The sequence below is a fragment of the Protomyctophum bolini genome, assembly GCF_963924005.1.
Source record: "Protomyctophum bolini genome assembly, chromosome: 4".
NCBI classification, from domain to species: Eukaryota; Metazoa; Chordata; class Actinopteri; order Myctophiformes; family Myctophidae; genus Protomyctophum; species Protomyctophum bolini.
In genome coordinates this window covers 38,736,530-38,764,047 of record NC_137865.1, presented here as the reverse complement: position 1 = coordinate 38,764,047, position 27,518 = coordinate 38,736,530, and the positions used below count along the sequence as shown (strand labels likewise).

Genomic DNA, 27,518 nt, shown 5'->3' with positions numbered 1-27,518 from the left:
CAAGGAGCTGCGAGTAGTTCATTGGTGTGGTTTGGGCTCTGCTGCCCTTGACCTCATTTTCCCCAACATTGGGTTGTATTAAATAGAAATTTCACATGAAACATACCCATAAACGAAAGGTATTTTGTTCAATTTATTTATACAGCTGTGGTTACTAAAGTAACCTTTTTTATCAGAAAAGTGATTTAGAAGACTTTTTTTAATCGCCCGCAGGTCTAAATTTAAGTGTGTGAGGGCTAACTGTACAAGTGGATGGGTGAGGTTTATACAGTCCTTTGTGAGCGAGTGGGTGGCTATAGTAATTTGAATCTCAGGGTTAACAAGAATCCACCCCAGTGTCCCTGGACATCCCATTATACAAAAGATCACAATTCTTTTTGTAAAGCATTATTTATTAACAAATCTAGAAACAAGTTATTGGCACATTGCATTCCACATTCAAAATTCTTGATACTCCAATACAAAGGTAGAGTTGCACCTGAAACTTTCATAAGGCACCTTTAGCTGCCCAAATAAAAATTATTCCGTTGCACAGTCTGCACACTGGCCACACACAATTTATAGAAATCATTGGCACAAATTAATAACACCAAACTAGGCAGTTGTGTACATGGATGTCTTTGATATAGTGAGAAAAATACAAAACAGTTTCATAATAATTCATTTTATATCAGCCACACTTGCATCTTGGGGGCGGGAGAGGGTCAGTCAACTTAAGGCCATTGAAAGATAGTCAAATCATGTGTCCATTTTGTCAAGTTGTAATCTAATGTTGGGAGTGGAATATTACTAATTTACTACTATTCATTTTGTGACAAGGGTGTCTTAATACTGTTCATACTGGTATTGATGTGTGATGAGAAGTTGACAGATTGATGCGTCTATATCCCTGGTTAAGGAATAGATTCATATAGGCATCGTACTCTGCCCAAACGACAAACTTAAACCAAACCATGGACTTAACCCATAGAACGTTTAACCTATAGAGCTTTGATATGTAAATAGGCTTCAGTTGTTGGTCATGCCTCCCCCCACCTGCAAGATGTGTATGTGGCCGTCATAAAAAAATAATAAAAGTTATTGGCCCGCCACCACTTCACTACTGCTTACAACAGCAGAGCAAATAGAAATCACACAGGTATCCGCTTCATTAAGTCCTTCAGTTACATAGGAATGCCTGAATTCCCTTTTGCTGAGGAGGATATCATGTCACCTTGCGCCTTCCTTTTAGCAGCCCTTTTGGCCATAGCAAATTGATGAAGCCCTACTGCACACCAGGCCAAATTACACCAGAATGGAGGTTGCAAATATAATGTGCAAACACGCACTCATATTTAAAGGCACAGAGGTGAAATTCCCGGAGAAAAAATATCACACATGCTCACACACAAAATACACGCACATTTTCCTTTCTAGCCAGAAACTCCAGATTTTCCAAGACAAAGATTTTCGAAGCCTCGTCGTCTTCTTTTATTCAGTCTTCTTCAACCCACTTGTTCCGTTCTTCTGCGCCGCTCTGAGTTTCCTCCTGTTGAGGTAGCCGGTTCGCTGGAGACGGTTCATCCTCGCACCGAAGAAGTTGACGAGGTAGCTCGGAACCAGCCTGGTAGTCAACCAACCCTGAGGAGAGCATGTATACAGTTAGAGGAAGCTTGGAACGAGCCGTGGTAGTCAACCAACCCTAACAGTGCGATTTTTTTGCGATAGTCGAAAAGTGGGCGGAGGAACATCGCCTGAAAAGATAAAAAATAATTCATCTTTTCGCCCGATGCGGGCGATTAGGCGATGTGTCGCCCGATGCTCGCCCGCTGTTAACTATAGCGCCATTGCCGAAGATCATTGTCAATTGAAGCCTAATTTTGATACTGACGCTTAACGCCATTGCCGAAGATTAATTGTGCTTTTATAGTGCATTCGATCGATCGAGCCATAATGCTACTTACGTTAGCCGGTTAGCTAGCTGTGTTGTTAGCACAGCACTGGATTGCCCATCTTAGATCGTCGTCGCCATAATAATCCAGTCTATCAGTTTCTTTCAATCGCCTGTATCTCCTATTCCTTGTCCCATATGGCATTTTGGTCAAAACAGCGTTTCTTTGACGGCACAGAGCCGGCGATGTGGAGCTCTCCAATGCACCGGCATAGATCGATCATGTAAACGAAGCCCGGCTCGGCTCCGTCGCGTCCTAGGATAAGCTACTTCCGGTAGACTTGAACGGTGGCTTTTCAAAATAAGAGCTCAAGTTAAAACAATGCTGGCGTGAATTAGATCCTAATCTTTCAATAAATGCTAGCGGAGTAAGAGTTAAAAGGAGAGCATTTATACAGCTAGAGGAAGCTAGGAACCAGCCTGGTAGTAAGTCAACCAACCAACCAACCTTTTTCATATCAATTTGTTTCTGCATTTAATCCACAGACCATTTGAGATTTTGCCTTAGCCATCATCACAAATGTGATGAGATCAGCACAAATGTGATGAGGTCAGCACATTTGGGTGTTTCCGGCAGAGCAGGCCTCTCATTCTGTGGACCCTAATGACCAAATGAATAGGAAAAATTGTGAGGGGCGCCAATATATTAAAGTCTAACTCAAGTTGATTAGGTGATGTAAAACAAACCGTGCCAACACAAACATTAAACGCCATTAACAATAAAGAGACAATATGACGACGTACATTTTCTCTTCATTGACAATGGCGTTTACAAATCAAACGTTGAACTAAAGACAAACATTAAACATGTGTATAGGAGGGCTAAAAGTGCGGCATGACATCACAAGTTAAACTCTATTCCTTGAGTTTTTGGGCCTGTGGCCCCCCTGCTATAAGAACCAATAAGGTTGAAGACGTCTGAATACACAAATCCGATCCCAATTACATGCAAATAACAGCTTGGAAAGCCAGTGCCAAGATCAAGGGATTTGCCCGCAGTCTGAAGCCATACATTATAGGCCTCAGTAACAGCAGTGGTGTAGCAATAATATCATTGAGCCTACCATGACAGCGTGAGGGAAATATCCGTTGGTCTGGCTCTGGAGGCCCACGGTGGCCAGCTCGGCAGCCACATAGCGCTCTGGGGTTGGCTTGTCCAGGGTGGGCCTCTTGATGCGGGTCATCTTAGTGACCACGAAGAAAGGCAGAACACTCTGCAGAGAGGAGACAACAAACGGACGTAGTCAACAAGCTGAACTCAAGAGATTGACGTTTTAAATGTCGTCTTATGAGGCGGTAGAGAGGGGATATAACCAAGCCCCCAGAATTGCTCGCCAGCAATTGAAGCCGTCGAGGCTACTGGTCAAAGCTGGAACTGCAGCCGGGCCCGTGCATATAGCACAGCTGGGGTTTAACATTGAGCGCTCGTTTGCACTTCCACATTTGCCAACAAATGTGGAAGTAGAGCGTTCTTCCAAGTGCTTCAAAACCCACTGAATGAATAGCAGGGAGGCAGGACATACCAGATATAATATAGTAAAATGCTCAATTACAGTTTACCGTTATGTTAATGTTGTAGGCATCATCAATTACAATAGCTCACCCCAAGTCCAGATATTGAAACATTATTCTTATGGCATGCAACAGCTCGTGTGGATATACCCAGTCTAACCAGCAGATGGGAGTCTTTTCCCATGGATGGTATCCAACTATCCATGTATGGTGCTGTATGCAAGTTCCAACTTGTTCCTCAAATCTATGCCTCAACAGTACACTATGGTAAAATTCATGGTTTAGTGTCCGCAAATACACAAATCAGCTTGTTTAAGATTTAGAATTGTTTTCCTTAATGACAGTTTTAATAAATGATAATTTTGTTCTAGTTTTCTCCCCCTGTTCATCGTGTTTTGTCTTTCTTCCTTTAAAAAAACATTGTAATCTCTAGCCTGCGACAAAGACATATTTAGTTATTTACACAATATATTTTACTAAGTTGGAAACAATATATTTCACCAAGTTGATTTGTATTAAGTGTATTCTGAAAGTAATGGGCACTCACTCACACAAAAAGTTGATTTAATGTGTATCCTGAGACATTTATTAAACCCTCAATACTTCCCCCTACATCCCCCATATGGATAATGGATGTAGGGTAAGTGGAAAAGAAAACATGTCTATCACACAAAGATTTAGCAGACCCCATGTATGCGTCCGAGGATCCCAGAGGGGTCCCTAGACGCTGCTCCTTACACCCAACGTAACAAAGCTGAAAGCTTTGAACTGTTTGAAAGCCTGTGCCCTCACTAGCAGGGCTAAAAACAGTGTGCAGACTGACCTGGATAATGATGCCGCGACGTCTGTACTCCTCCTGCAGACCACGAGAGAAGAAATCCATAAAGGCCTGAAAACCGAGAGAAAAGACACATTTGAGTCAAATCACACCAATAAGAAGGCCTACTTTGGACACACGCACACGCACACACGCACACCTACCTTTGTAGAAGAGTACAGTGTCAGCAGGGCGACAGGGTACATGCCGCTGGCAGAAGAGATGTTGAGAATCACTCCACTGGATCTATGCAAGAAAGTAAACCCTACACATTTAGGAGCATATCTATGGAAGAAAGTAAACCCTACACATTTCTCCATCTAGGAGCATATCTATGGAAGAAAGTAAACCCTACACATTTAAGAGCAGATCTAGAAATAATAATAATGTAGCCTACTACACACAGTAGAGTAGAATATATAGTGTGTGCATTACTGTGCAATGCTTGCATGTCTTCCTCAGCTCACACCAATGGACACATGTGTTGCACATGTGTCGTGTGTGTGTGTGTGTGTGTGTGTGTGTGTGTGTGTGTGTGTGTGTGTGTGTGTGTGTGCGCATGTGTGTGTTGCCATGGCAGCCTGTTGCTGCAGTGATGTAGTGGAGTGACATGCCAGTCTCACACGGCACCAAATTTGCCCGCGCTCCCATTGGCCAGCGGGAAACACATGGGATCAATGCGGCCAATCGGGCAGGAGTGCACTTTGTGTGAATTGAAAGGTTGTCAGCAGTGTGAACAAAGAAAGGACGGAGAGAGAGAATTTTTCTCCCTTTTCTTTTTGAAGAGAGACCACCTTAACAGGTGTATGCTCACAGTTAATGTTCTTGGAAGAACAAGAGGCTTTTGGCATTCTCTGCTGCATTCGATGGCAGTCGTGTTAAAACATTGGGAGGAATCTCATTCACACTCACCTCTCTGTCATTCTGGGAAGCACCAAGCGAGTCATCTACAGCGACAGAGAAATAAATAAATAATACATATAGGGGGATTGAATATAGTTTTAGTGTTTGAATAAAACAAGTTGGATTTTTACTGTCATGCAAAGCAGTACTATAATTCCACACCACAAAATCCACAAAAAGACTAAACATTATAAATGAAGGGTCTATTTTTACACACAGAATGAAAGACAAAAATAAAGATACAAAAGACAGGATGGGGAGAAAGAAAAAGGATGAGATGGAAATAATTACACATTTAAAGGTTCCTCAGTGTTAAACAAACACTGAGGATTTAAATGTGTAGAGAAAACAGAATGAAAGACAGAACCACAGAGAGAGAGAGAGAGAGAGAGTGACAGGAATGAGAGACAGAATGCGAGTGCGTGGGAGGTGGGTTCAGACAGCGTTGGTGTAGCTCACTGTTGCTCTGGGAACCACCGACTGACTGCAGAGAGAGAGAGACGCGCAGCAGTGGAGACAGCAGAAGGAGGAAGAGGAGAGGAACGGAGAGGCAAGAAAGTATGGAGAGGTTGAGAAACGGACGGCAGCAGGTAGCAGTTAAAATAGTTTGTGTTGAAAAGAAACAACAAAATCTGAGCTTTTGGCCCGATCGTTCACACTGCATTTGCAACTGACCAGATGGGATCGGTCACAGATCTGTGTGTTCAGACTGGCAGCCAAATCCAGCCGGAATCAGATCTGTGCCACACACAGATTGGAATGAGATTTGTTTAAAGAAGTCTAAACACAAACAAGTCACATGGAATCCTATTTAGATCAGATGGCCACGTTCACACTGAGACGGATCTCTTGAAAGCAGATTTGAAATCACATCTGAATGTGGCTCAAGTCGCATTTGCAAAAATCGGATTCCATGCGACTTGTGTGTAGACTTATTTAAACAAATCGGATTCCAATCTGGATGTGGCACAGACCTGATTCAGGCTGGATTTGGCTGCCAGTGTAAATGGGGCCCCAAGAGAAAGATACACTGACGGGCATCACTTCTTTGTACAAGATGGTCCTAAAGCAGGTGAGCAGTGTTGTAATGTAGAGCGAAACGCACCTGGCACACGGAGGTCATGTTGACGTTGATCATGTTTGTGATGAACTGAAAGGCAAAGAGAACGTGCAGATAGGTTGGTGTTAAACTGATCATGTTTGAGATGAACTGAAAGGCAAAGAGAATGCACAGATAGTTGTTGTCTATCATGGAGGTGATCAGCCTTTGTCACTGTTGAGATGTTATGGATGTTATGAGATGTTATTGTTTAGTCTCATGTCTCACACCTTCCTCTTGACAATACAACCTAGATTCTCTGTGGGGTTCAGGTCAGGCCAGTTAAGCATAGTAATACGATGTTCAGTACACCAGTTACTAGTAATTTATATACTTTCAGATGGTCAAAAAAATGTTAGTGGTCTCGTAAAATATTCTAATTTTTAGATTGTTATGAGCTGTAAGCTATGCCATAATCGTAAAGATTAAAACAAAAACAAAAAGGTTTTAAATACTTTCAATTCATTGTTTAACTTTTTCAATTATATTACGGAAGAAAATTTACTTTTACACAATATTCTATTTTTCATTAATTGAAATGGACCTGTATAAGGTGGGGTCCTGAGAGGCTTCCCAGCCTGGAGAAAAGACTTTCAACACCACAAAACAGTCTTTGTTTCGGCGAGTAGCAAAGTAGTTTTGTTTAATAAAAAGGACCCCTCGAACGGCAGTGGAATTTCTTCTTTGTGTGAAGCAGAGGAGTTCCTGGAAGGGCGTTAGAGAGAACTGAACTGGCTAACGCACTGGACCAGGGCCGGCTAGCAATGGCCCTGCCTGCCTCCTTGCATAAGATAAAGTTAAAAATATTTAAAAATAATAATAATAATAATAATTTATAGGTGAAAGGATTGACCCCCAAAATATATGTAATTGGCCGCCGACCCCCCATCTGAAAATATGTTGTTCCAGGAAGCAAAGATTTGAGTTAAAAAGGTTTGCTCTGAAAGAATACAAGCTATGACGATGCTTGCTATGAGCTTGTAGATCTGCCATTTTTCAATACCTAAAGTATAACATAATGCTTTAAACACCAAAAGGGGTTCCCATACAGAATGGGTTAAATGTCACAAATTGGATTAACCTCAGTATGTGGAATGATGTTGGTCTATCGCTAATCCCACCCTCGGGTCAAAGCTCTATGACACATACGTAGATATTTGTACTAGGGGACTAGGTGTAATGCCCAATTTCAGAAATGGCCTATGAAATTGGGCATTAGACCTAGTCACTCTACGAACATTACAGTTAAGAGCTCATACATTAATTATGATAAAACTCACATTGTCCAAATCTGGGATGTGGAGATAGTATTCAGGATAGGGGTATGACACACCAACGTTGTTGACTGTTGAAAGACAAGATGGGTTATTATGATGAGATGCAATCGAGTAAAGTTATTCTCTCCGATAGGTGGCAGCAAAACCTACAAGGCACAACCACGCCTTACAACTGTTAGGAGAGAAAGCAAAGCACATCAGCCAAAGGACAAAGAGTATTTGTGGCATTTGATTCAACAATAAAAAAAGCACTCATAGCTCAAGACTTTAACTGAAACTCTAGCACAGTGAGTCTACCGATGTTGAATCCAGAATTTGCTGAACTCACTTACAATAACTTATGTACTATTGGAAAGTTTGTACTTTGCTACCCTGTCCCACTGTGCCTGTCTGTGGGAGTACATTTCATAAACCTTTGTGGGTTACTTGAAACTCTGTCAATTGGTAAATTGAAGAGATCACGTTTTGGGTTGGGTCAGTCATTCACAATCTAGATCAAACTTACTGTAATCACTCTCATCTCAAGTAAGAAAAGAGATGAGGCTCCCGCACCCCCCCCCCCCCCGAATAACTGTAGTGGAATAAAAGTATAGGCTACTATTTGGATCCGAAATGTAGTGGAGTAAAAGTATTGGGTATTACGTAAAGTACAACTGCCTCAAAACAGTGCTTAAGTAAATGTACTTCAGAAGCTGTTGAGGGCTGATTTCACCATTCTGCCCAGCAAATCAGCCACCAACTATATTACAACCACTGCTCTTTCCAAACAGTCATCTTCAGAAAGACCTTCCTCATGGACAATACAACATACCAAAATGTACAGCAGCATCGCAAAACCTTCCAAATTCCAGTTCTGGCCTTTGTGTCAACACCATGTCACAGCCCATGACAGCTCGGAAGAAAAGCCAAGGTTAATAAAACTGTTATTTACACTGGTATGCAGGGTGTGGGCCTTCATGTGACGGGTAGTTGGTACACTGTACATACCAGTCACACAAGAAATATCAGGCACCAAGAATCCATTGTTAAAGGTTCCCTCATATACACGTGGCAATTAAGGGGACTCAATAAACCCTGTGAATTATTTTACACACACACACACACACACACACACACACACACACACACACACACTTCCACCCCATTAAATGTAAAAGGGAGGGCAAGAACACTTCTTACCTAAAATGCCAATCTCCAAGCCAGCCAGCCCATCTTCGATCTTTTGGTAGATGTCCGTCCTGCCAAAGTCTACAGCGATGGTCTTTGTCGCAACATTGTACTGTTCCTCTGTGGATGAAGGAGAATGGAGTAAACCATAAGATCAATCAAGAATATTTTCTCCAAATAGAGAAACCGATAAACATACGTTTTTGCATGGGCGTGGAAAAAAACAGCAGTGGGTACAATTTGCCATTAAATCATGTAAATTGAAAGAGACGGCTAATGCCTCTCATGTCCAAATCTCTTTGTGACCACTCATACTATGCATCATGTTATTGGTCATCACCTATACAACATACACAAACAAGCACATTGCACCTACATCCCCGAAGCTCCATTTATAGCTCAAAAGACTACTACCAAATACTACCAGGAGGGGGCATTATGGACCAAACAAGACCCCCGGCTCAGTCCCCCTCTCCTTCCCTATGACTGCATGCTGCAATTAGAATTTATTGTCCAAAGACTGATTTGTGTAATGGGCGGTGGAGAGGAGTTATGAGAGTAAAATTCTTGGGATGTGCCTCGGCTAAAGAAATTGCAGTGTGTCAGTATTTACGCAGAACAGTACAGCAGATAAAGAGACATGAGTTTAAAAAAAAAAAAAAAAAAAGAGCACGCGAGTGGGAGAAAGAAAGAACGAAAGAGGGGAGGGGTATATTAGGACTATAAGTGAACATCCAATTCATGAGTCTATATTTAGACATCAGTACCACAAGAGAAGAAAAAAGGAGGCAAAATGAGATTAAATTGCACACAAGACTTTGGTTGTCAGATCAACTAATATGGTTGTTGCCAAGTCCATGTGACAAGACATCTCCACAAGTTCATAAGGAAATCCAAGGTTGCAACTGAAATGTTTAACGTTTGGGTGGTTATAAGGTTGGGTACAACGACTAAAAGATTCAGATAAATTCCTGCAAAAGCTTTGACAAGATGCAAAAAAATTAAAGACTAATGTTCTTGCCATTTGGTGAGACAATCGTAGCGACTTAGAACGACTGTTCTAATGACAGTTAACGATACAAGTGATCATAAACGACAATGTAACTTTGTCAAATTGTCACCTCTGTATGGTGGATCGACCTGTAAGGGAGGGCTAGGGCAGTCAGTTTTGTCACGCTCACTGTGAGGGAGGAGTGCCAGGATTTTGGCACACTGCGCCCATGCTCGTGACTACCCATCAGCCCCCCCTCCCCAGACCTGAGGCACGACAGGCAAAAATTGCACTGTGGGAGCTCGTTGCCAGAGAAAACAGAGGATGGGGGGGGGGGGAGGGGGTTGCTTCGTTTCAGCTGAGAGCAATCCCAACGTGCATCTCTCCTGCTCAAACATTTTCATGTCAAAGACCCCTAAATTCATCATATGAATATGGCCACAGTGCCAGAAAAATGTGTTTAAAATCAAAGAAGAAGGGCTCTCTGACATATTATTGTGATTGTTGTTGGTCATGGCTCCAAGGTAGCATCAGCATAGCTTGTTTTCATATTTTATCCTTCCATGCTGCCATCCGCAATGGCTTTTCAGCCATTGCGGACCTTATTTGAGGCGACACCATCGGTAATCACCTACTTCCGGGAACACGGAAGCATTTTACGGGCGTACCCTAGATCTAAGCTTAAGGCCCACAACAGCTGAAACGGACCAGCACGGCCGCCAATTATTTTTTATTGATCTCCAAAACATGGATGTTTTGGATGATCACCTCAATTTGAGTCCAATACAAAGAGTTTTTGGGATCCTGTCCAGCCCGGGACCGGTAGATGGAAAATGAACGATGACATCACCAACATGGAAGCGAAGCGTTGCTTGATGATAATCGATGCCAAGAACCGCTATTTTGTTTTATATAAACATTACAAACTAAGGGGTCGTCCAATTGAATCACATTTATAGGTCATCCGATGGAAACTGTTAAAAATGAACACTAACACACTAATGCGAGGGGAAAGTGTGCAGTGCAGTGCTAGTACACAGCCTGATCACCCTCACTTAGTATCCCCCTCAACCGTGAGATGTGTTCCACAAGGCACACACACACAACACTTACCGAGTGACTTGGCCACGTCATCTAGCTTGTCCTGGGAGCGGCTGATCAACATCATGGCAAATCCTCGACGGGCCAGCTGCACACAAGAGAACACTGTTCAGTAACGGACACAGGTCACATGCAGACAGACACAACAACCTTGGTGTCTACATTGGTTTAACTTTATATAGCCTATATATATATATAGACACTAGACACCGTCTTATGTACAATGATTTACCAGTGCCACATTCACATTTCTACAACTTTTGCCAAGTCAACATAGATGGGCTTTACAACAGAAGGTTTGTCAACCACATACAATGCCATACAGTATGTGACGGTCACCATAGTCTTTCAGAAACCCAGTTACCGGAATTCAAAATGTTCTTGAGTAAAAGTACAAAAGTATTGGCATCAAAACATACTCACTATACAGAATGTCCTATTTAACTTGTAGATTGGCCATTTTAAAAATCTATATAGGGCCGTTTTGTAATAACAATCGACAGTATATGTAGTGGAGTAGAAGTAAAGAGTACTGGAAATTGGAAATACTAAAGTACAAATACCTCAAACTTGTACTTGTAAATGTTCTAAAGTTACTTTCCACTATTGCACTGTAGGGTTTAAGTAATTAAAAAAGTTGTGTATCATGTGTTGTGCTCGTTTGTGTGTGGGTGTGTGCACATGTATTGATTAATAGGTACATTGACGTACAGTGCCATGTGAAACAAGTGCTGTGCGTGTGTGTGTGCACGTGCACGAGTATGGCTGTGTGTAAAAATCACTGAGCTTTTACATGATGTAAATGAATAAATGAAAACGGGGTCTTGGTGGCTCACCTCCTCTGCGTAGGATTTCCCGATTCCATCTGTGGCTCCAGTTACAACTAGGGAGAGGCGGGGGAGACAGCATTCTGTTAATTTATGTTCTCTTTTAAACACGTTTATATTTCAGTCACACATGCAAAAGTCCCATCATATAATGTTCAACTCAGTCCACTGATGTTATGACTTTAAAAAGGAGTTGGAGAGTTCATTGTGGAGGATCTCGCAAACAAGTGGAACGATGCATGAGAATATCCAGCAACGTTATAGAGTAAAGAAATCAGTAGTTATGAAAGAACATTTTGAAATGAAAACTGGGAAAAGAAAAAAAAAAAGATTGACACTAGCCTAGCTACACTTGTAAAGGTTTTAGGTTAAACGGCAGATTACAAGCTCACGATGCGTTGCCATCGTACAGCTGGTAACATACCAACTAATATGACTTGTTGTATCAGAGCCGTTGCCAACAGTATATTCCTGCACGTCACATTATATATGCTCCACCATTTTGACAAGTACAGTACAAAAGCTGTATGTTGTGATCTTGCATATGTGCCATTTTCAGTATTGTGTAGAGTGAATTGAGTGTACCAAATTTGCTTATACTTACACGATAAATTCAAATCGCCACGATACTATTATTTCGAGTGTTTATCACAATAAATAACGATTATATCGTCCCATCCTTTCGATCAACCCTACAGACAAGAGATGGCATAGACAGATACCAATTCTACATGGAGAGATTAAATCGAGCTGGATTGTCATTTGTCACTACAAAAGGCACCGGTGCAAACGGAGACAGGTATAGGAGATGAGATGGTGTGTAGATTAATCTAGATCAGACTGTGTAGATTAGATGGAGTTAGAACAATGACAGTGAACAAAGACAGTGATAGTCTTCTAGGCTCAGACAGACATTCACAAAGAACACCACAATATGTCATTAATACACCATACACATGTATTCCAGTCATCGAATTACGTTTGTGGCCGCTTTAAGGCTACAGATAGCAGATTGAATAAAAGAACAATTAGAATGGGTTGGAAAAGATAGTGTAGCTAGCTGGGCAAAGGGAGGAGAGATGTTCAAGAGAGAACCATTTTTAAACCAGAGCTGGTCGTCAACACCAGCCCCTCACTGACGGAGTGAGTGAACAGAATGACAGATGTTGGGTGGATGATAGAGATGCACGGTTGACAAAGGTGGAAAAGAGAATTGATGGAGAACAAGGGAAGGGGATTTGGGGGGGGGGGGGGGGGGGGGGTACACATGCTTGCATGGAATGCATGTGAAATGCACAAGTTCATCACGTGCACAAGCGCATCACGCTCAATGAAAGATTAATATGGATGGAAGCCATTCTCCGGCAGAGAAGTGGAGAGGGAGGGCGGCGGGGGTGGCAGAGAGATAGAAGGGGGGCGATGACGTACATGGAGGGGGATAGATAGAGAGGGAGGCGGGTGGAGGAGGAGGAGGGATCCTAAGGGCATCTAAAAATAGAACGGTAGTGAAGTGAGCGAATGTTCGAAGCAGAATGACAGTGGCTGTGGGAGAACGAGAGCAGCAGCAGCACAAAGTCAAAAAGAAAAAAAAATGTTGGTTATATTTAAACATCGCCCCTCCCCCCGAGTTAAGAATGAAATGTTCTGTGCCACAAAAGACTCAATGGGAAGTGGGCTGTACCAAACCTGGCTCAGCCTGCAGATGGTGGGGCACAGTGGAGAGAGTGAAGCAGAGATTTCATTTAAGCTACGGTCTCATAGGCATGACCATGCTTAACCACATGAACCCCTAGAGTCCCAAATCCGTGTCATAATTAGGCAAACGGTCATACAGAAATGTCAAAAATACAACGAACTCACTGTTGTTGTGAGCAATAGAACCCCAATGGAAACAAGACCACGGCACGAGGACTTTTTCCTTTTCGAGTGACTACTTGACTTGTACGGTTTTGCATTTCTGTCTTACAACATATTCAATCAAGCATGTAAATCGACCATCTTCGGTCAGGAGATTTGGTGGTGGTGTAGTGGGGAAAAAGGAGGGTGCTGCGTATAGACCCCAGGGGGACACCGGTCAACAGGGTTTAAGTGGTAATAATAGAAATACAATGACCAAGTCAGTGTACGGCATCTATTCCGAGACGTTAACATAGGCATAATCTCATTATATGCATAACAACGGTTACTGCTACCAACCTGTTCTCGTCAGCACACAATGTCATGTAATGGTGTATAAATCAAGCGATATTACACGAGAGGGTACGCTCTACTGTCATTAACCCATTCTGCGCGGGAAGTTGGGAACCCCTTTTGCTGGTTTAAGCATTAGGTTATACTTTAGCCGTTGAAAAATAGCAGATCTAATTGTGAAAATGTGGCGCATATTCTTTCAGGGCGAACATTTTTAACTCATATCTTTGCTTCTGGGGGGTCCCTGGAACAACATATTTTCAGATGGGGGTCCACTCCACAGTCAAATACAGATCATTCTGGGGGTCCTTGACATGAAAAAGGTTGAGCACCACCAACATAGGTTTTTCAGAAAACCGTAATGGCGCGCCTGCGTTGCTGCAGGAACGAGCCGATAGGCGGTGTCCGTGTGCAGCGCAGAAGGCATAAGTAAATGCTAATGGCAATAACTTTCAGTTGGGGACCCCAGTCTAGCCGTAGGCCCCAAGACCAATTAGTTTTGAGTGGTTTATGACAGCTCTGCAGGTTGGCCTGCATTCTTCCCGACGTTCATATTACAAGAAAGAACAGCTCAAACTGATGGAACAAAGTAAACTGAGAGACCGGCTGCACTGGACTGAGCACATTTCAGGCCATGATCCTGAAATGTGCCAAGTAAATATTATATTACCATATGCAAAACTTAACCAAAGAAAAGAAAAAAAGCATTCATATCCATAATTTTGGGCTGGTATAAGTCAGAGAGGATTGTCGGTATCGGCCACCTCTGGGAGATTGCTGAGGTGGAGCGCAGCACCTAGAAATCAGCTCCCAGTACTGAGGTGGAGCGCAGCACCTAGCATCAGCTCACAGTACTTGCCGCACGACATGAAGCCGTGCTACTCATGCACCGATATGGTGGTGCGCGGGATCGAACCCATGAACTTGCGGTCGAAAAGTGAGTGCTCTGCCGAGCTACCCGGACACATGGACAAACACATGCACACAGACACATGGGCTGGGACATGACTCCTGATAGATGAGCTGGGCCAGGACTCCTTGATAGACTAGGGCTGAGACATGATTAGATTTAGATTTCACCATATTAGGCCAATTTCTTTTAACACTTATGATGCCTAGGACGTCCACACATATCCTATCAAATACCTTAAGAGTATATATATTAATAGAGACGGCACCAGGAGGAAACCCTGAGGAAAAATGGACATAGTGGCCGAATTTAGTAGTGCAGCTCAAGCCAGCGTTGGGCCGTTGACCATCATTGCGCACAGTCATGTTATTGGGCCCATGACACATGAACGCTATGTTTCATATGTGAATGTGCGCAAATGGCGCTATGATAGTCAACGGCCAGCGAGTTCATGTTATTAGGGCAATCCATCCCAGAATGCACTCAGTTCCTACCCGGAAGGAAGAGTGAAATTGCCTCATGCGCTTTTGAGCAACTTAATGCAAGTGAATGAGAGTAGAAATCCGGTGACATCTCTATTAATATATACTATAAGGTGCCTACTAGGTCTTAAGGTATTTTTTTAATCGATATAAAGCGGGATCGCTTAAATCCATTTTGACAGTTGCTATGCTGAGTGAAAGGCTGCGCTTGCAGTCATAAAGTTAACAGTTCAAATGGTAGTTGAGTACACATGTACAGTACTTAACTATTTCGAAGAATGCATGATCATGCATGTGCTAACTTCACCATTTGAAGCTGGATGAGAAGAATGTGGAGCTACTGCATGCAAACATTTATAGGCTGCGTTTGCATGCGGCTGGGCAAGTATGCACGTCATTCACAACTCAGAGGCTACAGTAAGCTACACCATGACCCCTTTTCCACCAAAATAACTTAGGTTCTAGAACTCGTTCCGTTCTAGATTCTTGGAACATTCCTTGGTGCTTTCAGGGAATCGGCAGCCATTTTTTGGTTCCAGTTCCAAACCAACTTGTAGGGTTTTGAACCAATTCATTTTCAGTGGAAACGCTCGGATCTGGTTCAATATTAGGCAGGAAAAAAATAACCGGACGGGTTCAACTCGGGTGGAAAAGGGGCCCACTTGTGACCAGCAGCAAAAATAGCATTGAACAGGAGATGCCTGGTTAAAACAAATAAGGAAAAGAAATATGTGCAACAGGAAGACATTTTCAAAGAGATGGAGTGAGAGGGTCTTAATGAATAGTCTCTTAAACTGTCCAATTGCCCTTTAATTAATCTTTCAACCCCTACCCCCTGACAAACACACATCTGCACGATTTACTTATGAATGAATACTGACCATCTTCCCATTACGTAATGGCACCGTTTTCTCAATAAGTTTGGAGTGGGAGGGAAGGAAGGGGGTGAGGGCTTTTGTACAGTGATCTGAAATCTCCCGTGTATTTCACACTGATGTAACCAAAAGAGTTCACTTACCCTTTTTAATTGGGCAAGTTAAGTTGGGCAATTTAAGTTGGGAGAACTTGGGACATTCAATTTGAAATTGGTCGGTAGTTTGTATGACACATTCTGATGCCAGGTCTGGATTTTATGTTTGTTATAAAGGAATATATATCCATTCACATCTGACACTTAGCAACAGTGGCAATACATGGAGGCAGAATGGGAAAAAGGGAATTCAAATTCCCCCATTCAAGTTCCCCTGTAATGCACTCCAAAAGAACACCGTGTCCAAATATGCCCATTGTTAAAACAGACGCGCACACGTACACACGCACACACACACACACACACACACACACACAAACACACACACACACACACACAAAAGCAGGATTTAATTCCCCTCACGTGAGCAGCGCATTATGACTGTAAGACACAGCCTGTAAAAAGAAAAAGAAAAAAGAAGAGGCTACTCAAGCAAGCACATGAGCAACAGCACCGACAATGAAAGGTGGCGGATGGTGCGCTAGACAGTTTAGGCGACTGTATACTATAGATTATATTTTGCTGCATCTTTATGTAGTTTGTGTGGACGTGAGAATAACAGCCACTCTTTAGGCATTTCCATTCACTATTATCAGCCGTTTCTCTGGGTGAACACGATTTCCTTCATTTACAGCAGTTGTGTGACAATCTAGCCTTCTATGTTGGCTCTACAAATGGCCAGAAGGGGGCGCAAGTGCAACATGCAGTGGATGCTACTTAGTAGTCGTCCCCCCCGACCCCCCCTATTCCCTCTCCATCCCTCCCTAGCAGTAGAACAGTCCCTGCCACTGCCTAGCTCACTATTCCAAAGGTCTAAAAAAAGCAGCAAGTGGAGTAAAAATAGCCGAGAGCCTGCACTGCATCGTCTGGGAGCTGCCTGCTTGCCGCAGCACCTGAATACCAACAAGCCCACCGCTAACACACACACACACACACACAGCGCATCACCACCAGCGAACTTCTTGCTGCAGCCTTCCTCACATCTCCACCTATATAGACCACAGACCAGGCAGAGCAAGGACACACGCACGCACACGCACACACACACACACACACACACACACACACACAGTCCTCTCAGTCACTCTCCAATTAAGATTCTCAGTGAGGAGGGACTGCGGACCTTGCATGCCCCTCGCTCATTATGCACGGTTATGTAATCTGTCGCACCCCTCACTCCGCTGTCAACCAAGGGCCCCTCCCACCACAGAAAAAGAAACGCCAATCCCCCTCCCCTCCTTGTACACATTTCTTTCCACACACACACACACACACACACACACACACACAGCTGGGGAGCAAAGTCGTATGGGCAAATTGAAAGTCAACAAAAATGCAGCTTGATGGGGTGAGGGAGAAGAAATAAGGATAGGAGGGGGGTCAAATTAGATAGAGAGAAAGGAGAGAGAGCGCGAGAGAGAGGTACTTAGGAACTGCCTAAGATAGAAGTAATCTATATTTGGGCACAGGGCAAAAAATTGCCTTGTTCAAGTCACATGCCTTGTTAAACAAAAAAGAAAAAGGAACGAAAAATCAATGGTTTACATCACCTCAACTATGAGGGTATAAGGTGGGTTTTAAAGAGGACTTTGAAGATGTGCAGCCATGTCTTCCCTCCTCGCTCTCTTTCTTGGAGTCGGGTGTGTCAAGGCACAATTACATACTATACTACATAATATACATAACACACATACCGGGGAATTTCTCATAATAAGGAGTGCCACCTGCCACGCAGATTAGACAGATTTTACTCTGAAAAGCCCCCCCTTTCATTAGGCGTAATTTTCCCTCAGGCATAATTTTTCCTTAGTACCACATGCTCACTTGTCTTATGTCTCTCTAGAAGCGTCAATATTCCAAACGAGGTGCTTGCTGAAGTAGAAATGACCACAGAACATCGGCGTTAGAACAAAAAAAAACATTGCATGGATGCACCTGGGACGCATCCTCAGTGATGTATCCCAAGGTCCTCTGGGTTTCGGGTCTCTCAACATCATACCCCTCACTCGGGTGACCAAGTCCTGACTTACGTCCCAGTAGCTACCCTCGATCAGTCCCATTAGGGAAAACCCAGGGACACACAATCTGCTGCCGGTACTGGGCGGGCCAGACCGGTACTGGGCGGACCATCCAGAGAGTGGAGGGACTAGGCACTGGGGGTTGACTCCTGGCCGGGCACCTCCTACACCTCATCAGGTCCACTCCTGCTCTCACCAGGTTATAATCAAAACCATGGAGAGTGCCATAGATTTAGAGTTATGAGCAACTTTCAGCCTTTTGTGCATGCGCAAACCGGTCTAGGATTGCTGAAGGAAAGTTTTATAAAAATGGTTTGATATCAATAAAAAGGACATCTATACACATCCAAGGCAGCCCTTGGTTTTAATTATAAAGACTAATATACACGTCATTAGCAGTGTTAAGTAGTGTTACGTCAAGTGGGTTAAACTCAAATTTTATGAAGTGTGCTCAGACACAGCAACTGATTGATGCAGCCAAGTGTCAGTGTGACAACATCAGTGAATAGGATATACCTCTTGAACCCCAGCATCCCTGCGATTGGTGCGGAGGGACGCAGTCGCCAAAAATAGACGATCTACAAGCTCACAACACATCGCACTGCAAGAATTTGCAACACATTGTGAGCTTGCAGATCAGAAGAGTTTGGAGTAGATCGAAAAAACTGCACCAACTACAGTGGTTCAAATGTTATCTTAGCTTCACATGAAAGAATATCATCCTAACCAACCACCATATGCAGTTTCTCTGCAAATTACACCAGGTCAAGTATTGATTATTCTGAGTCCTTCAATCGACACCCATAATGTTGCGTCAACTGCATTGCATGTTGCAACAATAGAGGACATAGGGCTGGGCCATGCACCTCGCATGGAAAGCAAACAACCACTAATCCAAAGGCAATTGCCTATGGCTCGGGGGAGATATTACACTTTTGAGGCCATCAGACTGGGTCTGTGAGCCGCTCTGCTACACACCATTAGCCATAAGCCATAACATCAATATCACATACCTAAATACACCTAAAGACATTCCTAAATAGCTGCAGGCCGACGACTACAGTAACCAGTACTACTGCAAGTATGCTGGCATGCTGGGTAACTTTACTTATGCTGGGTATCTTTACGTATGCTACTTTTTACGTATGCTACTGTAAAAGTAGCATACGTAAAGATACCCAGCATACCTAAATGCATGCATGAAGACAACCCAAAACCCCAGGATGTTTAAAAGGACTTTGTTTATTTATTAGGACCATGTTATTAGAGAAAGTAAAAGATGATCATTTTCATATACTGCTTTCTTTCCTGCGAGGTGCGAGGGCATTCGGGCAACTGGTCAAATATGTATTTGGCAGCAAATGAAAACTATTTTACACACATTCAACCTTGGTTGAAAATTAAAAATTAAAAAGGAGAAAAGATTGTGAGAAGAAAGTAAGAGAACAATAGAGATCTGAGCCGTCTTCAGGTTCGGGATAAAGTTAACCACAAAAAGGAGAAGTATGTACACTACATTTCAGCCACTTGGAGTGAGCTTCATCAGGCATTGGATGTGAATATAAAGTGCATTATTGGGAGCTTATTGTCCAGTGTGTTAACCACCTGAACTCTAGTGTCTCAATTGTGGGCATGTTAGCGAAGATAGGCAAGCATTCAGCGAAAATAGCAGATCTACACGACGTGTTGTGAGCATATAGATGGCCCACTTTCAGTGAAGAGATTTGGTTTACAGAGGGACAAGGAGGGGACCATGAATGAATTCCCCCGCAGAACCCAACAGTTGTTGAGGCTAGAGCTGGGGCGGTATTGATCTTTTTGTTATCGCAGTAATAAATCACCGTTTACCGACGGTAATCTCTCTCCCTCTGTCCTGTCCGTCTTCACTGTAACTAACAATAAAGGCAAAAAAGAAAAAAACAGACCCCCTTATGAAACCTTGAGAAAGAAAGCTATACAAACCGATACCTAAATGTAGGCTATGTGTCAGCAGATACCACTCACTGAACAAACAGCTTTTTGACTGACAAGATGGACGACAACCAGGGGAAGAAGACGTCACTCACTTTAACGATGGATGGCTTTCCAAATATGTTGGCGACACGTGACTATGTGAAGTTACACCACCACCAGCGAGACAACTACATAACGACCGTCAGGGATTCCTGCAGTGTAGACCTTTTTTCCCTGGGGGGGGGGGGGGGGGGCTTGGCTCAAATCTTTAGCCCCTAGCCAAACATGTCTGGTGCAAATGAAAGGACGCATTAAACCAACCACAAGCAATCATCTTTTTCATATAATTATGAACTTTGTTGCATCTTAGTTTGTAGCCTCATTACCCTGTATTCCGAGGGTTTTACTTTCCAAGAAGTAGTGCATATGCATATATATCATATCCATATACCTATACTATATCCATGTAAATAAGTTTTCAATGTAATGGGTCCCGGGTGGTCTTTTAGATGGGTCCCAGGGACGTTTTAGGAGTCCTACTTCAAGAGTACAGTACCGAGTACAGTATTGCATCCCAGGACCCCCGGAGGGCGACATGATTTTGTCCTCTCAATTTAGTGAGTCTAAGGATGCAGGCTATTTGCATCACTTCATATAGAATGTACATTAGTGGTTCTCAATCTAGGACTGGGACCCATTTGAATGACCACCTGTGGGTCCCGGGACACATTACACTGAAAACCTAGTTGCATCACTGTTCAGCTAGCTATATGCAAATTTGACGTGAATCAATTAATCCTCCCTCTAACCAAAGCTTTTTCCTGCAGGAACACTTATTAAGAACATCAGATTAATTTACTGTACTGTATTTGTGCACATACTCATGTACCTTTATTGATCCAGACGTAAATTCAGGGGGAGGGGGGTTAAGGCAACTGCAGATTTTTTCTCTCCCTTTCTTCTTTACCCAGCATCCCTTGCTCTGGCACGTGTCCTAGAGCATGTTCATGACATGAAAGGCCTCGTTCTCACTCTGTGCACACGCATACACACACGCCTAGAGAGAAGACCCTGCATTACACACAGAGCAACACTTTTCATTCACATGTCTGCATGTTGCTTTACCATGAATGAACTGCAGCGTCGATTCACGAAAATAAGTCAATGACACCATGAATTCGTCCTCAGATTTGTGTACGGGGCGGACGGGGGGGTGGGGGCAGAGGAGGAAAAGCCACAAACAACAAATGCCCAAAACTTGGGGGTTATCAAAATACATTGATTTGTAAAGCAATCAATCTACAGTACGTTTCAATGATAAAAATGCAGCAATGCTTCATGTTCAGTGAAATGCTTATGCCCAACTTTAAGCTTGTTGCCTTCAGATGCGTTTGCACTTTGCAGGGAGGCTTTTTTATTCTTTTAAGTCGTCAGTGTGCTATTCAACACTGGGGGATGCCGCCTTGACTCATTGGAGTTCCAGTCTCCCCCACTAGGGGTCCCATGTATTGAGGGAAAGCCACTCTTATGGCAACAGGAGTTCCTCAGTAAATCCTGCAGCTGTAACCGCACACTTCTACTCAGCAGCTCAACACCACGCAGGTCTAAACCCATTTTGGGCAGGAACCCCTTTTGGCGTTTTAAACATTATATTATAATTTAGCCATTTAAAAATAGCAGATCTACAAGCTCATAGCACGCAGAGTGGCGCGCTACGAGCTTGTAGGTCTGCTATTTTTTTTTATTGTGAAAATATTTATTTCAGAAAACTGGAGGATTTAGAAGATTTTTTTTAATTTCGAGGTCAGGCCTAAATGGGTTCAAAGGAGCACGATACAGAGACACCTCCCTGACAATAACGCTGAGACAGCTTGTTTATTTTTGGACCACTATGATTATATCAGACGATTTTAAGATGACCCCATGTTATTCTCCATAGAGAAATTACTTCCAGAACCAGGCAGAAGCAGGGGATGAGCGAGTGATGTCAGGACTTCGGCGCTTCCAACTACCTTTTCTGTGTTATTTCTTAACCTCAAGACATCCCAGTAACTGAGAACATTGACACACTTCCACAGAACAGTGCACAAAGGTTTAGCACACACACACACACACACACACACACACACACACACACACAAATGTAATGGGTTAAATATAATTCAACCCATTAAATTATTGAAAAGTGCAGACCTAGCTCCTTTCGGAAACCCTCGGTTAAGCTTTTCTGAAGTTCGGACGTCGCTTACACCAGGGTCCCTGAGTGCTTATTCCACTCTCCATGGGAGGCAGATGTACATACCGGCCTCTGTTCACGCCGTGCAGCGCTCCGCTTCAGTGTTTGAGAGATTTCAAAACCTTTTTTTTAAGTTTTGGCTGCTCTGAAATTCTCTCTTCCTCACTTCCCATGTCCTGCCTCCCACGACACAACAGCATTATAAACATCCTGCATGTACTCGGTCGGCCAATCAGAGGCAGTAACTAGGACACGCAGCTAACCAGTCGCTGCTCGGGAGGCGCTACAATGGGAAGTCAACAAGGAAGTGAGGAAGAGAGAATTTCAGAGCAGCCAAAACTTTTAAAAAAAAGATTAAAAATACTTAACGGCATCGGCGGTTAATGCGATTTCTCCCATGTTTCCGTTGTCTCCTATAGCTGTTTTTTTTTTGCATCTTTGAAACATCTCACCAACACTCAAGCAGAGCGCCACACGGCCTGAACGGAGGGTATGTACATCTGTCTGCCTCCCATGGAGAGTGGAATAAGCACTCAGGGACCCCAGAAAAGCTTAACCGAGGGTTAATCCGAAAGGGGCCAAGTGCAGACCCAAATTGGACAGTACTGCGAGTCTGGGACTAAACTAAAACTATCAGATGAATGAATAAATAAAAGGTCCATCTGATAGATCATGGTCCATCATATGTAGAAGTTATAAAAGCATAGATTAGCAGCAAGCCAAATTCAAGTTTAGTTTGAGTTATTAATACAATATTCGTCTAAACATCATAAATCAGTGTTTCACTCTCCAGTCTCCACATGAAGTCACCGATGCCACCAAAGCGTGCACGTGTGTGTGGTCGCGGCATTGCGCCATGCACCCGCCCGGCTAGACCTGCATATCAGGAAACACCAGAACCAAGTGAACCGAGACGGCCTCCTTGCCACATCTCTGCTCCCCGCCTCCCCTATGCATGCACCCGTCAGCCGTCCGCCACAAACGATACTGTCGTTAGGCAACCGAATGAACACTATACACACATGAACAGCCCAGCACAAAGGACGAGACAAACCTGTTAACCAGCAAGACAGTCGCGTCAAGGAGTGGCCAATTCATTCCATCCACACACAAAGTTGAGTTCAAGTGCTCAAAAGAAACGTTTGCGCACGTGTTTAGAATAGCCATTTAGAATAGACTATAGTCAGTTAACTTTTAACAAAGACAAATAGGTGGCTTTGCCTTGAAAAATTGCAGGGAAAATATCTGCTTTGAGGCGCTTATAGCCAAGTTACCAATCTAGAAGGGAAGCAAGCATGGGGTCCATTCACAATTCCTGCTGCCTGTGACCAAAGGATGACTAAGTGATGAAGCAAAAGCGCATGACTCACTCACCGGTGTGCGTGCGTGCGCGCGTGCACCTAAAAAAATCCCACACAGATACAAAAACCGAAAGAGTGAATAGGCTCATTTAACAATCATTGATACAGATTTACGTTTTTGCATATAAATGTAGTTAAGGATCATAAGGATGGCGATTTCAGCCAATTCGGATGATTGAGAATGATGCAAAAGGGGCAACGTGGAGGATTGCGCAGCAAGAAACTGAGCGCGTCTCCTCCACACGCAGCCAGCAGTAGAGTAGGGCTAGCTAGATTCTCAGAGGAGAGGAGACCGGAGGAGAGAGAAAAGTGGGTCAAGCTTCACCAGGGCGACTCCGATCAGACACTTCTCAGAACATGCTGCTGGTAGCCAACAAGATTGAAGTGCCCCAAAATGTCTGCATTTTAAGACCCCATCAAAAACATTTGGGGCTTTGTCTGATAACATGACAGACAACTCTGAAAGACCCGGAAAATCTGAACAAAAACCCCATTACCTCCACCCCTAACAAGACATAATGTTCCAAAATGATGTTTCAGACTACTGAATATCACAAAGAAATGAAAGTGGCGTAAACTACAGTCGAATATGGTGCATTCGTGTGGAGGTGGAAAGCAGGAATTAAATCTAAATGTAGGTCACGTCTTAATTGGACATGCATGAAGGTTTGGCCCACATCAGACATCATGCGGCTGGGCTGATGTGGTTGATTCAGTAACACATAGGCTACTGCTCTTTTTAATTCAAAGTGCGCATAGCCTGCGCAATTTGGCTGACGGCTCCCCCCTCCCTCCCTCCACATTATAGGGCATCAGTCCTACCAATAAAGAAAATGTGGGTGAACAATATTCATTATTTGGAGCCATGCAGTCCGGATTTTAAACACGAAACAAAGCAAACTAATTGGGCTAATAAGGAGCCACTATCTCGCCAATCAGTCTGCTTACCTGTGACTATTATGTAAGACCGCCCCCACCACGAATGAAGACACAAAATGGTCCAGAAAGTCCTTTTTTGCCATTAACTTTTCCAATAAAAAAGATTTTGACGTCTAGTAGTTTTTGAGCTCCCAGTCCCCCCCCTCCCTCCCTCCTCGTGACATGAAATGCGGTGTGTGTGTGTGTGTGTGTGTGTGTCGCTGTTAAAACCAACTTACCTGCCCATTTGCCAAGCTTTGGGGTGAGAAGCTGCCCGTTTCCCAGGACCCAAATCCTAATGCCCGAGAGTACTTTGTAGATGATGGCCAACACCAGACAGGCCACGGTGACGGTTCCGACCCAGAAGAGTGGCGTCTCTGCCATGAGAAGCATGTCCCCAATGTTAATCGAATGCATGGCAGCTGGTGGTGGAGGAGCGGTGACTCTTGCGCGCGTGTGTGTGTGTAGACCTCCAAAATGTTAGGCTCTTCCAAAAATGTTAGGCTCTAATTTCCAAGCCACAGTGTGAGACAGTCCCTTTATAAAGGAGGTTGTAGCAGCATCACACACACCGACTCCCCACCACAACTCACCCAACACTAGTCTGGCCTGTTTTTAAGGGCCCCGCCCACCTCCTACTCCTAGCAGCCGCCGAACGAACCCTTCCCCGCACGCCATTGGCTGCGATCCCCGTCCGTCATCGGATACCCCCTCCCGCCGTTTGGCGCATTGACACGTCAGTCAGACGGCTCCCCTCCCCTCATTCACTGGGTTTCTCTATGAAAAGAAGGGTGGGTCGGAACGGACTGAGTGACGATTGGTCCGTTGTTACGGGAGCTCCCATCCGGCACTCGCCATTGGCTCTCTTCTGAGCAGGTTAGTCGGTTTTTCGCTGTGAGATTACGAAACCTTGCGATACCCCCCAAAGAACTGCACCACTTTATGAATGAAACAGTGCTCTCGTTGGTGGACACAGGTGCATGTCGTCCCGCCCACTGGATGCAGCCTGTTGGCTAAAGCGAGGTGTCAGTCATCGCCATCAGTAAGCTCCCACCTTGGCCATGACTCACTCCGCTATTTAAGGTATTCTGTCTGGAATCATGATATTATAGGCAGCCTACTAAAAGAACATCCATGGTGGCGTGAAGAAGCACGCAAGGCAGACACCAAGTCCCACTCCCCAGTGCCATTGTTATTATCGTCCGTTAATTTGTTTCCATGCAATCTCAGAGTCTATACAGACATTGATTGTACAATGTACACACTGTTTATTTCAGTAACAGTCAGAAACTAAACATGAAATTCAGAAAATCTGAAGCGTTCTTACTAAAAGTAAAGCCTGTCATATAATTGACAGGTTTCCCAGAGTATGAAACTGTTTTATGCCTCAGCACTGTCTGCAATTGCAGTTAAAGGAACACTTCACCACTTTTAAACCTAAATTATCTTCATAATAGGTTCTCAGTAATAATCATGATAAAATGGCACAATTTTCTACTCAGTCTGTGTCTCATAGGAGGGCTGAGGTTAGGTAGCCTGGCTAATAACCCAGACTCAAATCACACTGTCGGCTGATTCGGTCTGGCTTATTAGCCAGGCTAGGGCTGAGGCAGTTCAGAAACCTGTCCACTAGTGACATCATCGTTAGAAGGCAGATGTTTTTTTACAAAAATGTTAAAATGTTTATTATTGTGAGAACGATGGCTTCCATTTTCACATTGCACCTTTTCAGAACTAGAAAGCCTTCAGTTCAATTAGCTTGGATTCCCCATCCCATCGATGATGTCACTGGTGCCCACAACCCTCCTATTAGCCCCTTTTGGAACCCTCGGTTACCTTTTCTGAATTTTGGACGCGGTACCCTAGGGTCCCTCGTAGCTTATTCCACCCTCCATAGGATGCAGATTTACCCACTGGCTGTTCACGGACACCTGCTCAGTCGCTTGAGTGTTGGTGAGATGTTTCAAAGATGCATACAACAGCTTTAGGACACCGCCGCAAAGTGTGCGAAACGGCATTAACCAAAGTTTTTCTTTTTTTAAGTTTTGCTTCGCTGAAATTCTCTCTTCCTGCACTTCCCATGTCCCGCCTCCCACGACACAACAGCATTATAAACATCCTGCATGTACGCGGTCGGCCAATCAGAGGCAGTAACTAGGACGTGCATCTAGCCAGTCGCCACTCGGGAGGCGGTACAATACGAAGTCAACAAGGAAGTCAAGGAAGTAACAGCGTCTTCACCATATTTGGCAGCTACCGATAGTAGAAGAAGAGATTGCACAGAATTTTGCCGTTTAGCTGCTTTTTTGGCATCCCAAGTTGTTGGAAGCCTCTTACAACCAAACTGCCGAAGATAAACACAAGTAGATTGCACCTGTAGCCTAGCTCTATGATGGTCTGAAGGAGCGGCTGGTATTTAATGACTCTGGTCAAAAAGTCTTCCTCTAAGCTAGAATCAAAGTTGCAGGCCACTTCAAGAATAACAACTGATCTGTTCTCTGGTGTGTTAGCACTTAATCACATTTAATGTGTTAAGTGAGTTACAGTGCATCAGTGCATGTACCAGTGTGTGGCCCGCATGCTGTATTGGTTAGTGGTTTATGGATCAACACAGATGTTGTAGTCCTGTAACACAACAATTTCAGGGTTTTCAGTACAGGAATGTTTGTACATTCTCACAGACAGTGTAAAATGTTTAGATATGTCCATTGTTATGAGATCAACTATTCTGTCGTGGCGTGCTATGTAAAGCCCTTTATAGGCATAACAGCCATTCAGAACGTATACGTAGGCTAC

The 27,518-nt window shown here is 43.7% G+C and overlaps 2 protein-coding genes across 2 annotated transcripts in view; both read right to left on the bottom strand.

Annotated features, from left to right (window-relative positions):
* The window catches only part of LOC308314055 (uncharacterized protein), a 236,247-nt gene extending 208,825 nt beyond the window's left edge, over positions 1–27,422 (bottom strand). The window contains exon 1 of the mRNA XM_080761449.1: positions 27,411–27,422. The gene's annotated coding sequence lies outside the window, so the exon portion shown is untranslated. The remainder of the gene's footprint in view (positions 1–27,410) is intronic.
* Positions 381–25,297, bottom strand: hsd17b12a (hydroxysteroid (17-beta) dehydrogenase 12a). The gene is made up of 11 exons (XM_080761013.1): positions 24,962–25,297; positions 11,634–11,680; positions 10,810–10,885; positions 8,718–8,825; positions 7,542–7,606; positions 6,268–6,312; positions 5,172–5,206; positions 4,424–4,505; positions 4,266–4,331; positions 2,995–3,144; positions 381–1,620 (listed from the first exon to the last, which is right to left on the bottom strand). The coding sequence occupies exons 1-11, from the start codon at positions 25,137–25,139 to the stop codon at positions 1,471–1,473; spliced, it is 1,002 nt and encodes a 333-aa protein (XP_080617139.1). The 5' UTR covers positions 25,140–25,297; the 3' UTR covers positions 381–1,470.
* Positions 27,423–27,518: the final 96 nt, after the last annotated feature.

What these genes read in the sequence shown, in the direction of transcription:
- hsd17b12a (XM_080761013.1), bottom strand. Translation starts at nt 25,139, where the DNA reads ATGCATTCGATTAACATTGGGGACATGCTTCTCATGGCAGAGACGCCA. An exon ending in TGACGTGGCCAAGTCACTCG is followed by an intron (nt 8,826 to 10,809) that starts GTAAGTGTTGTG and finishes CTTCATCCACAG; the next exon opens with AGGAACAGTACAATGTTGCG. An exon ending in GTCGCGGCATCATTATCCAG is followed by an intron (nt 3,145 to 4,265) that starts GTCAGTCTGCAC and finishes TCCTCTCTGCAG; the next exon opens with AGTGTTCTGCCTTTCTTCGT.